The sequence below is a fragment of the Azolla caroliniana genome, unplaced genomic scaffold, assembly GCF_043228905.1.
Source record: "Azolla caroliniana isolate FFs.n. ecotype wild unplaced genomic scaffold, voAzoCaro1.0.p SCAF_5, whole genome shotgun sequence".
In the NCBI taxonomy this organism is placed as follows: Eukaryota; Viridiplantae; Streptophyta; class Polypodiopsida; order Salviniales; family Salviniaceae; genus Azolla; species Azolla caroliniana.
Genome location: NW_028230440.1, coordinates 7,888,816 through 7,903,076, shown reverse-complemented (window position 1 = coordinate 7,903,076; position 14,261 = coordinate 7,888,816). Strand labels below are relative to the sequence as shown.

Here is a 14,261-nt window from a genome sequence, read left to right as displayed (position 1 = left end):
ATTTACTACTATTTCTTTGGTCAATCAGTTTTCATGACTATTTCAATAACACCTTCTTTTTCTTCTTCTTCGACCGCACGCAATCCTGCTGCTGTCCGTACCCAATGTGTCCATCCGTCCGTCCGTCCGTCCGTCCCGCCCGCCCGTTACCCTTGCGGCTCCATCGGCCCACCAAATCAAAACAAAAATACAATACTATACCACGTTCCTCCCTTCGAATCTCAGGTTCCTTTCCCGGCCGTATCGAAATCGCCTAATTTTGTCCAGTGACATATCATTGCCACCCTCCTACCAATGGTGTCATGGCATGCGCGCGCGCGCGCGTGTGTGTGTGTGAATTTTTCGTTATATCAATTCACGTTTGTTTTTATTGCATTGCAATTCCTATGATATCTATGTTTCCAATGTCCATCGTGGCGTGGGGAACGACAATTTTCGGGATGCGTAGTCATCAAACTAAAGTCATACCACCCCCCCCCCCCCCCTTCTTTCCAAAGTTTACTTTCAAATCTAGGGAGGAAGGTGGATAAGCACGAGCCTTCCTCACCTTCTCGTGAACCAATTGTTAATTGCATTTGCATGACCGCGTCTTCAATTAAAACACAATAATTGCCATGGCCCTCTGGATTGACATTCCATGTACATCTAATATTTTTGAAGGGCTTGTTTTTTTGCTCTTTATTTTGTAACACCTCGCATTGACAAAGTCTCAAGTACATATTTTAAGAGAATGTGCATACTAAATTTCTCCATGAATTGATTATTGAAGAATGAGATAACCATACTTTAAAACATCATGTATGTGTAAGGAAGGTACCTTAGGGTCGCTATAATCATAACCAACCATACTTCCATGGTCAAATCTAGCTACATTTCCGAGTATACATTGGAATGGCGAAGGGACAAGACTTGTATAAACCCAAGACTTCGTATTATGGTTTGTTTTACTTTATTGTCACGATTTCAATTATCACCTATCATCGCATCAACACGCATTAAACGAAACAAAACTCATTCAAGAAGATGGATCGTGTCCATATAAATGTGTCTTCCACCGCGCCCACACAAATTTATTCTCTGTACTTTGCTCTACTTTACATCAATCTAGGACCTCATGAAATAAATTTGTTAGTTTGTTAATGATATCTTTTATTGCCAACTACAATCTAACATGTATCATTCACAACCCCTCCAATGCATAACAATTGACATTCAAGTTTATCATTATAAGCACTTAAATTTAAAGGAGAGTATCAAATGTGGCCCTCGTATATGTGGGTAGTATGAAGTCCAACTCTTATATGGCCTTGGCCAAAGTTTCTCTAGATTTTTTCTTTTCTACTAATTTATGATAAAATATCTAGGGAAAAGTATTAGGATACCCCTAGAAGTTCGTCTATTTACCAGAATGCACCTAAAAGTTCCAAATTTATCAAACTACCCCCATGTCCAAAAAATTACACTTTATAAAAGTAATTATACACTCAAATCTACAAGCCCTATTTACCAAAGATGGAAGAAATGGACCCGAACTAGCCCTATTTACCAAAGATTTGAGTGTATACTTACTTTACAAAGTGTAATTTTTTGGACATAGGGGTAGTTTGGTAAATTTGGAACTTTCAGGGGCATTCTGGTAAATAGACGAACTTCCAGGGGTATCCTGGTACTTTTCCCTAAAATCTATGGGATGAAGATCGCAATAATTAAGTCACCATAATTTTTGCATGGTCAATCATTTGTGACTCTAAACAATCCATGGATTCATTAGTCATGCATACACACATAAGTGTAGCTTGGACACTAGTCTCCTAACATTTGAATCGTATAATTTCTTTTGAATACAAGCTGGACAAAGTTGTTCATCCCATGGAGGAAACTCTTGACCAAATTAAAAAATCGTTTTCACGATAACTACAACCTGCAAAGGTGGTGGCAACGCGTGTTGGAAACTTGATATTCACCTGTACACAAAAGGGTACTCGGTATCATTGTTTCATTGAATTTAATAGTAACCAACATTATCATTGTCATGGACTCAAAGCGTGTGTACGATATACTCATTATTATACTGTGACATAATTAAGGTTGAAAGAAACACTTCGCAACATTAGAAACTTAGCAAAAGTTTTCTTTGGTGTCGAGTCTTCATCATAATGTATACTTGAATGAAATCACCGTCAAAAATGCACTTGCTGACACAATCAGGTTAACTACGCGCCTCGGCCCTCTACCTTCATGCTTATCTCCTCCTTCCTTAATAGAAATTTGGGAAAATATGTGTAATACCCCTCTTATCATGGCTTATATAGGTTCTACACTCCTACCTCTTAGTTAGAAAGCAACCTTGCATCACTTATATAATTGTATTTTAATATTTTGCAAGTCCATTCCTCCAAAACCCAATCATTCATTAGAGGAGATGTGCTCATAACAATGCTAATAAGAATGATATAATTAGCATTAAAGCTAATTTTGGCAATTAGCATTGCAACAAGTGCTAATATAATACAATTCCAAATATTAACATTTTCATCAGTGCCTGATCACATTGCCAATCACAATATTGATCTTAATACTAATAATTATTACGAGTAACGATAACATTATTGATTACCTTATTTAACACAATAAAAATCTGGTGACTAGAATTGGAGTAGTATATTGCCACTTGCGACATTAATATTAATTAGTTGTTGGAACTAGCAACATTTATAATGTTAACCGCCTCACTAATCACAATACTATGCTAATTACAATAGTTATAAATATATTCCTGGCAATTAATTACTGGTTGTTGTAGACATTGTGTAACACAATCTTATTCATTTCATCCGTATCTTTTTATTATTATCAAGGGCCCAAGCAATATTGTTTCAAATATGTACATCATGAAATGCCACAAATCGGTCATTGATAGTAATTTTCCTTGGATGCTTTAAGTGGTATGCGTGCACGAAGGTTATGTGCCTTTTGAAAATCTACCAACACACAAAACATGTGCATCAACGCACCCATTGAACTAAGATGTCATGACATTTTTTTTCTTATCTTATTTCTATAAAAAATCAATTTACCTAATTGGATCATATCTCGTCTTCTATCCATTTCTATTGTACGAAATCATGTTTTTTAAAAATATTTATTATGCACAACACATCATTTCAAAACTACAAGTGAACATATCAAGACATGTCTAATTACATATTGTTGCTACTTATCGTAAGTGACACGTCATATGACATAGAAAGGCATCATTATTACATCATCATGCTACATGTGATTAGATTTTATGGCAATTCATTATATGACAATTGAGATCCTCGAAAGGAATCACATATCTCCTACCTTGTTATGAAATCATGTCAATAATATGGAAAATGTGTATATTGTGATGAATCTCATTATGGGTATCAACATGATTTCAATGTTTTGGCATCAATCAACTTTAACCAAACATATCCAAAGAAAGGAAACAAAATGGCAAATGAAATTTGGGTACGAGATGCCAAAGGAAACTACATTAGAACATTATTCATTGTTTGTGTGGACACGCATGCATGAACACACACACACACACTCTCTCTCTCTCTCTCTCTCTCTCTCTCTCTCTAAGTCGAGATTGTTCTTTACGTGCATGGAAGTGTATCCATCAATCAATGTTTTAGGTAGGCTTGGCATCTCGACAAAAAGCCTACTTGAGTGGAGGTTGATGAGAATAATGTGACATAGAGCACCTTCAACTTTGACGTCCCCTCATCCATGCACCAAACCTTTGAATCATCAATGAACATGGTTTGGGGGACCAAATTCAATCAAGCAACAACAAAATGCACCAGTACAACAATGGCAACAAATTGTATAGCTTTTTCCTTGTACAGAAAAACCCGTTATTGCATGTCAATTTGAAGCAATGACTAATTGTCCAAAATGTCAACAAAGGTATCGTGGAAAAGCACAGAGAGCATGTGAAATGCATTGCTTACTTGAAAAGTAATTTCGTCATTGGTTGTGTTTGAGTGCTATTTCTAGGGTTAACGTTTTTTACTTTTAGGAAATCATAATAGGTGATGGTCAAGATTATTGTTATATTATGCGAGCTGTTTTATAAAACTTTATAAAAATGTTTTGAACTTATGAATACTCTAGAAAAGGTGCAAGATAGTTCCTTGAAATCATCCATCGAGCTAGGAGACATGGAAAGGTGGTTTGAGTTGTGCAATAAATGGAGTAACATAGGTTGTTAGGTAAGCATACACATGATGCACATAAGCAATATCTTCTAGAACATATGGAGTCAAAGAGCAAACAAGTGAAGAACGACAAAAAATGCGTGCGTATTGGTTCTGGTTAGTGTCAATATAAAAGGCGGTAGAGGAATCCCATCTCAAAGACAAGGGAGTCTCTCTTAGTAAACAAGAAATGCTGACAAAAGATCGAAAGAAGAGTATGCAAACATAAGATAGGACAGTGTAAGGTGTGGCATCTTATATTCACGACTGACGACAGTGTGGCCGTGGGGTTTCGGTCCAGTCGGGGTAAGTCAAGGCACTCATTGAGTTGTTGAGAGAATTTTCTCACTCAATGATTGCCTTGACTTAGACCCGAACTGGACCGGACCGAAACCCCACAACCACACAGTCGTCGGTCATGAATACAAGATGCCACGCCTTTACACCCTCCTATATGATGTTTGCATACTCTTCTTTCGAGCGCTTGTCGGCATTTTCTTATTTACAAAGAGAGACTTCCTGTATCTGAGGTGGGATTCCTCGGCCGCTTTTTACATTGACACTAATGAAAGCCAATGCCCACACACTTCTTGTTGTCGTTCTTTACACACAGTGACACACACACACACACAACAAACAAACAAACAAACAAACAAACAAACAAACAAACAAACAAACAAACATATGTATGATATGATTTACATCACATGCAATGAAGAAGAAGAAACAAAGGAAAACCTAGAAAAGCATCTCTCTCTCTCTCTCTCTCTCTCTCTCTCTCTCTAGGCTTTACAAACTCTTTCCTGCCTGCCTGTGTTTATATTCTTTCTCGTTTTGTCCTGATCTTTTTGGACCCCCCCCCCCCCCTTTCCTTTTTCGAAGTGGTGAATTCGCAGAGAAATTAAGTATATGTGCAATTACATACGTACGTATAATCATACATACATACATCCACATAACTAGAAATAGACAGAAGAGACAGTGAGATTTGATACATATGTATATCATGCAGCAACATCTGATGATGCAACCCCACTTGGGGACCTACCCTTCACATAACGTCACCACAGAGATCATTCAGAAGGTATGCAACAATTCCTCTCTCTCTCTCTCTCTCTCTTTCGTTCTTTTCCATTCCTCTCCTTTAGATATGGGGCTTCTCATTCTACCCCGCCTTTTTTATGTCTCAAAAACCTTCAACCTAAATCCCTCAGTATATATTGCTTTTGTTTCTGCTTGTTTTTTAATATTATCTATAAACTCTACTTTGCTCCTTAATCATGTATGTAGTGCTTTTTTTTCTTTGTTCTCTTTGCGAACAGTAACTAATGTCTCGATCTAATATATGCTGCTTTATTTGTACACTCGTAATTGTTCTATCTATACCCTAATCTTGGATTTGCTATTTCCCCTCAGTGATATTTTATAGCCGAATTTCTTTCCCTCTTCAAATTAGATCCCAGATATGCTTCTTTTTCTGCTTACATTGGTCCTGGATATACTGCTTTTGTACCCTAATCTTGTACTCTGTGCTCTAATCTTGGATCCATTACTTTTTCCACACTAATATTATATTTTGATGCGGTAATATGGGATATGTTACGTTCTTCAACATTAATGTCATAGTACTTTATATCCTAATTTCGGATATGTTGCAATTTTAGAGCTCGGTATTGTATTTTATATCCTAATCCTGGATCTGTTACTTTTTTGAACTCTAATCTTGTGTTTCATACCCTTATCTTGGTGATGTTGCATTTTTACACTATTATTGTATTTAACCTATATATTTTGCCTATTTAAGGTAAGTTTTATATCCCTAAGTTTGATGGATTTGTTCTCAAATTTCACACATGAAGTTCATTATTGGTTTCCCTGTGAACTGCATAAAATGGTATGTTTACAAGGAAGTATTCCAATTTCTTCCAAATCTGTGCTCATAGGGAGTGATATAGTCACCTTCCCTTGAAAATTTATGGGAGTAAAAGACATCTCCCTCTCATTCACTGGCATTATGAATGAAAGGGTTTAAAGTTCAAACTATTATATCAGGGTATCAAAGTGAGCAAACTGGATCAGTTAAAAGTAAGAAGTTTCAGATTCTATCTAAAATAGAGAGATTTGATTTGGTTAATGCTCTTCAGATTCTCAATTCTCGTGAACATCGAAGTTTTTGTAGGAATCTAATAGATATAGAACGGTGACTGGTCATTCATGCACGTGGAAATCCAAAATATTAGAAATTTAGTATCTTTAGAGAGAACAAATTTGATAAAAACTTTTAGAGCCATGAAAACAAGGTTGCAAAATATTTAAAAAAATTTTAAATGTAAAAAACTTTCGAACTCAAACTATTTTCATCACCTTATAATAAGTTTAAGGTAGATTTAGTTGGGAAGTAGCAAGGAGAAGGAAAGTTATTCCAAATTACACTCAAACTTGAGGTTCCTCATCACATTAAATTAATATTAAGCTCATAATTAAGGAATTTCATAAGCAACATAGAATAGAGTTATCTTCCCAGCGTAAACTTTAGGAGATGGACATTTTCTAATTATATGCATGCTGATCAAATTAATTTTCTCATTTAAGCTTTCAGGACTTTCTCACAATCTAATTATTGAGCAACTAGTAATGATAACTTGTAATTAGCATAACTCATTTTCTAATTATTATAAATTAACCTTCAGAACCTCACACAGATATTTTTATTCTATAAAGTCTGTAGTATTGTAAAAATATGTGCATTTGGTTAGATCTCAACTTCATGCAAACATGCATGGATAATGTGGAAACCAAGCAAGCATACTTTTTGAATCTGCAAACTTATATGTATGTCCTTCATATTTTTTCTAAATGCAAAGGAATGCTGTACATCTTTTGCTATAAAAATGTTTTTTTGGATATTTATCATATGTAGTCTTGCAAGGAATATTACATTTTGAAACATATATTCCTCAAATATTGATAAACTCAGCATGTATACTTATCGGCAAAACGGATATCAAGAAAGGAGAATAATTTTGTGAAATCCCTTGAATTGGTTTATGTGTCTCTAATGCGTACAATGTAAGCACATGTGTGACTCCAAATGTAGAAATACTCGGCATTTGTAAAATCATTGTCAAGAAAACTAAAAAATCAAATAATTCTGTGTATCTCTAATGCTTGCAGCAGTAGCACTTTTGTCTACCATCATTTGCTAGTGCCTGAGTATTTAACTAGGCAAAAAACAATGACCATTTGGATCTCCTTTGTGAGTATAGGGTTGTTAATTTATGAAAGATCAGGCTTTCTGTTAGTTACTACAATATGACTTGTTTTTAACCCGACATATGTTTACCAGCAATATTGTTGAAGCATTTTGAGTTACTAATATATGTGCTTTCTAAGGAACAAAGGTTGAATGTTAATGGTGAATTTTCACGTAAAACTTTTCCTTATTCACACTTTTATGGTTGTATGTTGTACACAAATGTGAAGGTTTCTTAGTTCGCTTCTGCTATTTGTATGTTGATATTATCATCTCTAATGCTAGAGTGAAGGGAAAAAAAAGATGGATCTCAAGTCTCAGTGCCTCACTATTGACTATTTTTGGCAGTATTTGGATGAAAATAAACAACTTATCCTTGCCATACTTGACAATCAAAACCTTGGCAAAATGAATGAGTGTGCTGCGTAAGTGTATGAATTTTACTTTTCCTTGTTATGATTGAATACATTTTTGTTTTACTGTCTTCTATTATTTCGCAAAAATCATAACATGTTCGTTGTATTCTTCTTAATATATTTAAACATCTTAAGATGATTTGAATATGCATTACCATAAATTTGTGGTTTTTTTCCTCTTAAGAAGTCATGTGTTAATTAATGGGGAAATTGATCTAGTAGTAATGGTAGTGACATCCTCACACAGGTGAAAGATTTACAGTCCTTACCCATTAGCCACTGAGAAGTCATTGGATAGAACAATGAAACAACAATATTTTATCTGCAAATGGGCAAGTTCATGAGATAGTCACTCTTCCTCTGGATTCCATGAGGAAATTAATTTTATAAGTGGCATATAGTGTGACTATGGCACAGATTTATCACATAACATATTTTCCCCAATATGAAGAGATCTTATCTGGTTATACATTCTTCTAAAATGCAAAACATATAGCGTTGCATGTAATGAAACCATAAAACATAAGATTTCCATTGTTTCTAACGTCAATTATTTGGAGATCACAATACACAGGAGATACACAATGTCCTTCTTATATTTTTTTCATTTCACAATAAAATTTAAACTTCTGTTTTGAAAAGCCTGCTAGTTAATTAACAAAGATGGAGGTTGCCACAATCCCAATGAATTAGGCATATAAAGCTTGATTTGGTGAAAATGTGACATACTCTGATTGTGTAATCTTTTTCCACCAATATCAAGAGATCTTGTGGCAGTACGCCTACAATGATGGCAGTGGTGGACTTCCTTTGTAAGATTGGCTCCCCTTGAGACAGAATAATCATGTAAAGTGTGCAAGTTCAATAATTTGGATGACTTATTATGTAACCTGAACCTGAAAGTATAATCGAGGAGTTTATAGCACGAATGGAATGTTTATGAAAGTGATTAATTGCTGGGTTGCATCGTGTGATATGAAAATTTGATTGGATAAATCTTAGATTGGACCATTTCTGGAAGAAATAAATTTTTTTGTGGTATGGGGAGTTTGCAACTTTTCCATAGCTGGGAATTCATGAAAATATTTATATTTATCATCCTATGATGGACTGCCAAAAAGACATGTTGACACTACTTGCAGATACCAGGCAAGATTACAAGCAAATCTTATGTATTTGGCTGCCATTGCAGATTCTCAACCTCAGCCAGTTCCAGTCCCTCAACAGGTAGATATTTAGCTATCTCAGGAGCATAGAACATTATGCTATTTTGTACGCTCCATCAATGTTATATATGCCTGTTACAATAGATAAACTGTATGTAGTAAACTTATTAAAGGCTATGCCCATCACAAACTCTAAAACAATATATTGGGACAGGTTCATTCTAGTGGAAGCACAATGCCTGGAGAAGTGAATTACAATGCTTATCAACACGCTCAGCAGCAGCAGCAAGCTCTCATGGCTTCTCGGAATCCTCTTCAATATTCACAGCCATCCCTTTTATCTATGCATCAGCAACAGCAAAGTGTACCAGCTCATCATGCTTTGAATGCTGGAGGCAGCAATGGACTTGGCAACATCCATTCTGGATCGAGTTCAGGTGTAAATAATAATAATAATTCACTTAGCAATGGGGCATTTCCAGACTATAATAACCGGACAGCAAACGGCGGAGAGGATTTCCAGATAAGTAGTAGAGGTATTGGGGGCACTCGATCGGATGGATCAAGCCCTGATGGTATGCATCTTGCTCCCAGAGGTGGAAATGGGGGAAGCATTTCGGGTCAGAGTACACCCAAAGAACCAGAAACATCATATCATAAGGCTTCTGAAGAGTGAAAGTGAGTTCTTTATGTTTCAAAGTGTAGCTAGCGATGTTACTTTGTTATGTTTGTTGTCACAAAGCCATTGTAGGGTTATCTATAACAATAATGATGTTGTCTTCATCGTACCCTCACATGTATAGGCAATGCGTCATTGTCATCATTATCACCATCATGTTTTGTTACAATACTAGTTTATAAGGTCCACAGTCAAATATCACATAAGCTCAGGCAATGCTTTGTACCTCAGATGTTTGGTGTATCTTTCATTAACAGACTCTTGTAACCATATGATCCAAATTAAATTACTGAAAAATCCTCATGATGAGTTTCCAACTTGTAACATTTTGAATACATATCATTTTGACTCCTTCCCCTATCTGTTCTAACTGAAATCAATTCGTCACAGTTTACTGATGGCACTCGTGTTCAATACTTCATTGAAATCAAAGTGCTCAGCTTCATTATGATTCTTTAATTCTACCCTTCGGGAAGCAAGAGTTGAGTTTCTTTTAGGGTTACTGATAGTACCAGTTTCACGCGTCATTTGCATTAAGTGCAGTTTTCGTAATCTATTGATATCAGCCTTTTCTCGTAGAGAGCTAGAACATCTGGTTTATTTTTCAATATGACGTTTTCATTACACAATGAAAAATCATTATAAAGGTAAAGATTATGATTCAATTGAAAACACATAACTCGTGCTGTAATTAGATTTGCACAATCTAACACACAAAGTAAAATCCAATCAAATCTTGATTTTGCATGGTTAATCTCATTATAGATCTTTAAGGTAGACATTATATTATAAACGGTAGTTAGTCTTTGCCATAGGAAGTAAACCGTTATTTACTCTTGATGATGGTTGAATAATTGATGGAATCTGTAACTTTAAAGGGATTCCAATGCATTGTTAAAGTTAATGATATATTACAAGCTTCGAAAAGATGCCCCTCGTGGATTGATAATCTTTATATGTCAAGGATAGAAAACAAATGTAAAGCTTTGTATAATTAAGGAAATCTTCGCATCGTTGCAAATATGTAGATATGCATAGTAGTGGGTACTCTTCATCAAAGAAACAACAATCTTATCACCACATGGATTCTAAATGATAGGTGTCCACATTCATATACTTACGCACATATTTAATGGAAATTCTTCATCTTTAATGAAGAGAAAGTCAAGTTTGTGATATAGCTTTTGCATGATGCAAAAGTATTCTCACACATGTGTTGCTCGGAAAAGTCATGAATATTTTTGTCGGAAGAATGGTTTGATACAACATTAATTGCACTCTAAGATTTTCAATCCCGTATTACCATAAACATTTGAAAGTGTCACTTATTAAAATGTTTGATGCTTATCAAGTGGAAAGTTGATATTAAATATTTTTCTGGAAGGTTAAGATTCCTTAACAAGTTTCATCTTAAAGAAAGCAGTCCTCATATAAGATTATTGATCCTTGGTAATTCTTATAAACACATGTTTCATAATTGATGGCATATTTTAGCATTTGTTTGGTGGGATCTATCTTTATATATATGCATTAGCAACAAGGAGATGATGCAAAGCTTGATTCCCCCTATCCACCCATAAAGTAACTAAAGAATTTGGTCTAGATACGGACATACAGGTATATGTATTCATGTATGTATGCATATATGTAGGTATATGGATGTACCATTAAATCAAACTATGAAAGTTCCCTAGAAGATCTCAACCAATAAGAGGGAGAGAGAACCTAGCATAGGCTTGTGCAGATTTTGTTGGGGTCTAGTAAAAACAAAATGCAACCAGCAATGGATCTCCCCAAATCTTCTTTGGAGTCAGATTTCATCAAGGTCTTTAATAATAATAATGATAATAATAACATCAACAACAATGACAATGATGATAACAGTGGTGATAGAAATGGACAGATTAATGAGGTTAACAAAGTTGTTTGGGATTCATGTACTTCTGGGACACCTAGTTCTCTAAAGACCCGAAGATCCTACGCGGTAGAGGGAGTCATTGAAGTTGATCATAGTCATAGTAGAGGCCTTGCCATCTCACAAGTCTCTCACCTTAACATTCATTCAACATCCATTCTCACACCACTACGTTCGGCCACGATATTACGGTCTCCACGTTGCCCGATTTTGGTCGATGCATGGGAATCTCTCAGAAGGTCTTTGGTTTATTTCCAGGGTGCTCCTGTTGGGACTATTGCTGCATTGGACCCTACCAAGGACACTCTCAACTATAATCAGGTATCTATGTGTATATATATATATCTATGTTTCAAGAAAGATCATTACCAAAGTACCATTAGTAATTTGAGGAAAAATTCTCCTAAGCAATCCAAAATTGAAAAACATTATGGTGTAATGTCAGTGATGAAAGGGTACAATCCGATTATTATGACTAATCGTGGTCCGATTGAGTGCTAATTATGCGTAATCAACAGTTACTACCAGTAACTGCCCACATAGAAGAACACTTAAAGGCCAAATAAAATCCAACCAATATCGAATCACCTCAGATCCGAGCCCTGAGGTTAATCTCAAGATTTTGAGGTCTTTTGTTTGGGGAATTTCCTTAGGATTGTAATGAAGTATAGGTGGTTCCTGTATGTTTCTTCTATCATTACTTCTATATCAAGCTTCGAACCTTATGGTTTTTGTCTTAAGAAAGGCTTGCTATACATATAGTTTCTTGGGAGAAGAGCTACTAGCATTAAGTTTGGGGTTATTATGAATGCAAATGCCTTTAAAAAAACTGAACATTGCTTAAAGGTGTTTGTGAGAGATTTCTTCCCGAGTGGACTGGCATTCCTAATGAATGGGGAGCCCGACATAGTCAAGAATTTCCTCATCAAAACACTCCGGCTCCAGGCACTAACGAAAAGGATCGACAATTTCACGTTGGGCGCCGGCATGATGCCGGCATGTTTCAAAGTTCTTCGTGACAAGGACCGAAATACCGAGACTATGGTCGGGGATTTCGGGGGCAGTGCCATTGGTAGGGTAGCTCCCGTGGACTCGGGGTTTTGGTGGATAATACTCTTGAGAGCATATACCAAGTCCACCGGAGACCACTCATTGGCCCAAAGGCCTGACTTCCAACATGGCATGCGTCTCATCCTCTCATTATGCCTTGCCGAGGGCTTCAATACCTTCCCAACCCTCCTATGTGCCGATGGATGTTGCATGGTCGACCGGAGAATGGTAAAGTTGTCTACACTCTTCTTTATGATCGTTTCGGCAACGAATAAGTTGGTTTTGCCGACAATGTTTCTTCCGTAATGATGATGTTTCGCACCATGTAGGGAATTTATGGGTATCATGTGGAAATACAAACCCTTTTCTTCTTCGCCTTAAGATGTGCTCGATCCCTACTCCCAAAACATGATGGAGATTGTGTGGAGTTTAAAGCACGCATCGACAAACGTCTTGATGCATTGAGGTTTCACATGCGAGAATACTTTTGGCTAGATTTTCCTAAGTTCAATGAAATTTATCGATACAAGACAGAGGAGTACTCTCACACCGCAGTCAACAAATTTAATGTAATCCCCGACTCGTTACCGGATTGGGTTTTTGATTTCATACCCATGAAAGGCGGTTACTTTATCGCGAATGTTGGTCCATCTCGTAAAGATTTTAGGTGGTTCTGCCTTGGTAATTGTATTGCAATTCTTTCATCGCTAGCGACTCGACAACAAGAGGTTGCTATAATGGACCTCTTTGAAGAAAGATGGGAAAATCTCATTGGAGAGATGCCTCTTAAGTTGTCTTATCCTGCATTGGAGAATCATGAATGGAGGATTGTCACAGGATGCGATCCCAAGAACACTAGATGGAGTTACCATAATGGAGGATCTTGGCCAGGTAAAAGATGTCAATCCTTCACTTATAATATATGCAATTTTGCTCATGTGATTATTTATTGGTTCTTATTGTTGTATGTATGTGTGTACCACGTAGTGCTTCTTTGGTTGTTTACAGCAACATGCATAAAGACTGGTCGCCCACAATTGGCAAGGAGGGCAATTGAGCTTGCAGAAAAGAGGCTTTCTAAAGATAATTGGCCTGAATACTACGATGGGAAACTTGGTTGCTATGTTGGTAAACAAGCACGACGAATGCAAACATGGTCTATTACAGGATATCTTGTGGCAAAGATGATGCTTGAGAATCCGTCTCACTTGGGCATAATTTCCTTGGACGAGGAAAAGAAGGTGCAACCCACTCTCACAAGGTCTTCATCATTTTAGAGTTTGCTAAAAGAACTTGATACTTTAAGAAAGAAATCCCGCAAACAAATCACATAGAAGATTGTGAGCCCCATAGAGTATATGAATTTGATATTGAATGAAGAAGATTCAATCACTTTCCAACACTTTTCACAATTTTGCAATATATGCTTTTGAAACAAACGAAGATGTTTGATGACTTCTCCCCATGGTAGCCATATCTTTATTGCATTTAATACCAAACTACATGATCTAAAGCAATGAAGAAAAAATGGATATGAAAAAACATATCGA

General features: G+C 36.2%; 2 protein-coding genes across 2 annotated transcripts; both read left to right on the top strand.

The window, feature by feature from the left end:
- Positions 1–5,174: 5,174 nt before the first annotated feature.
- LOC147864028 (GRF-interacting factor 1-like) lies at positions 5,175–10,106 on the top strand. The gene is made up of 4 exons (XM_087320061.1): positions 5,175–5,316; positions 7,834–7,910; positions 9,044–9,128; positions 9,282–10,106. Exons 1-4 carry the CDS (start codon positions 5,230–5,232, stop codon positions 9,741–9,743), a joined length of 711 nt encoding a protein of 236 aa, XP_087176187.1. The 5' UTR covers positions 5,175–5,229; the 3' UTR covers positions 9,744–10,106.
- A 1,276-nt stretch (positions 10,107–11,382) lies between these two features.
- On the top strand, positions 11,383–14,172 carry LOC147864027 (putative alkaline/neutral invertase F). Its single transcript, XM_087319863.1, has 4 exons — positions 11,383–11,982; positions 12,508–12,939; positions 13,041–13,602; positions 13,699–14,172. The coding sequence occupies exons 1-4, from the start codon at positions 11,518–11,520 to the stop codon at positions 13,986–13,988; spliced, it is 1,749 nt and encodes a 582-aa protein (XP_087175989.1). The 5' UTR covers positions 11,383–11,517; the 3' UTR covers positions 13,989–14,172.
- Positions 14,173–14,261: the final 89 nt, after the last annotated feature.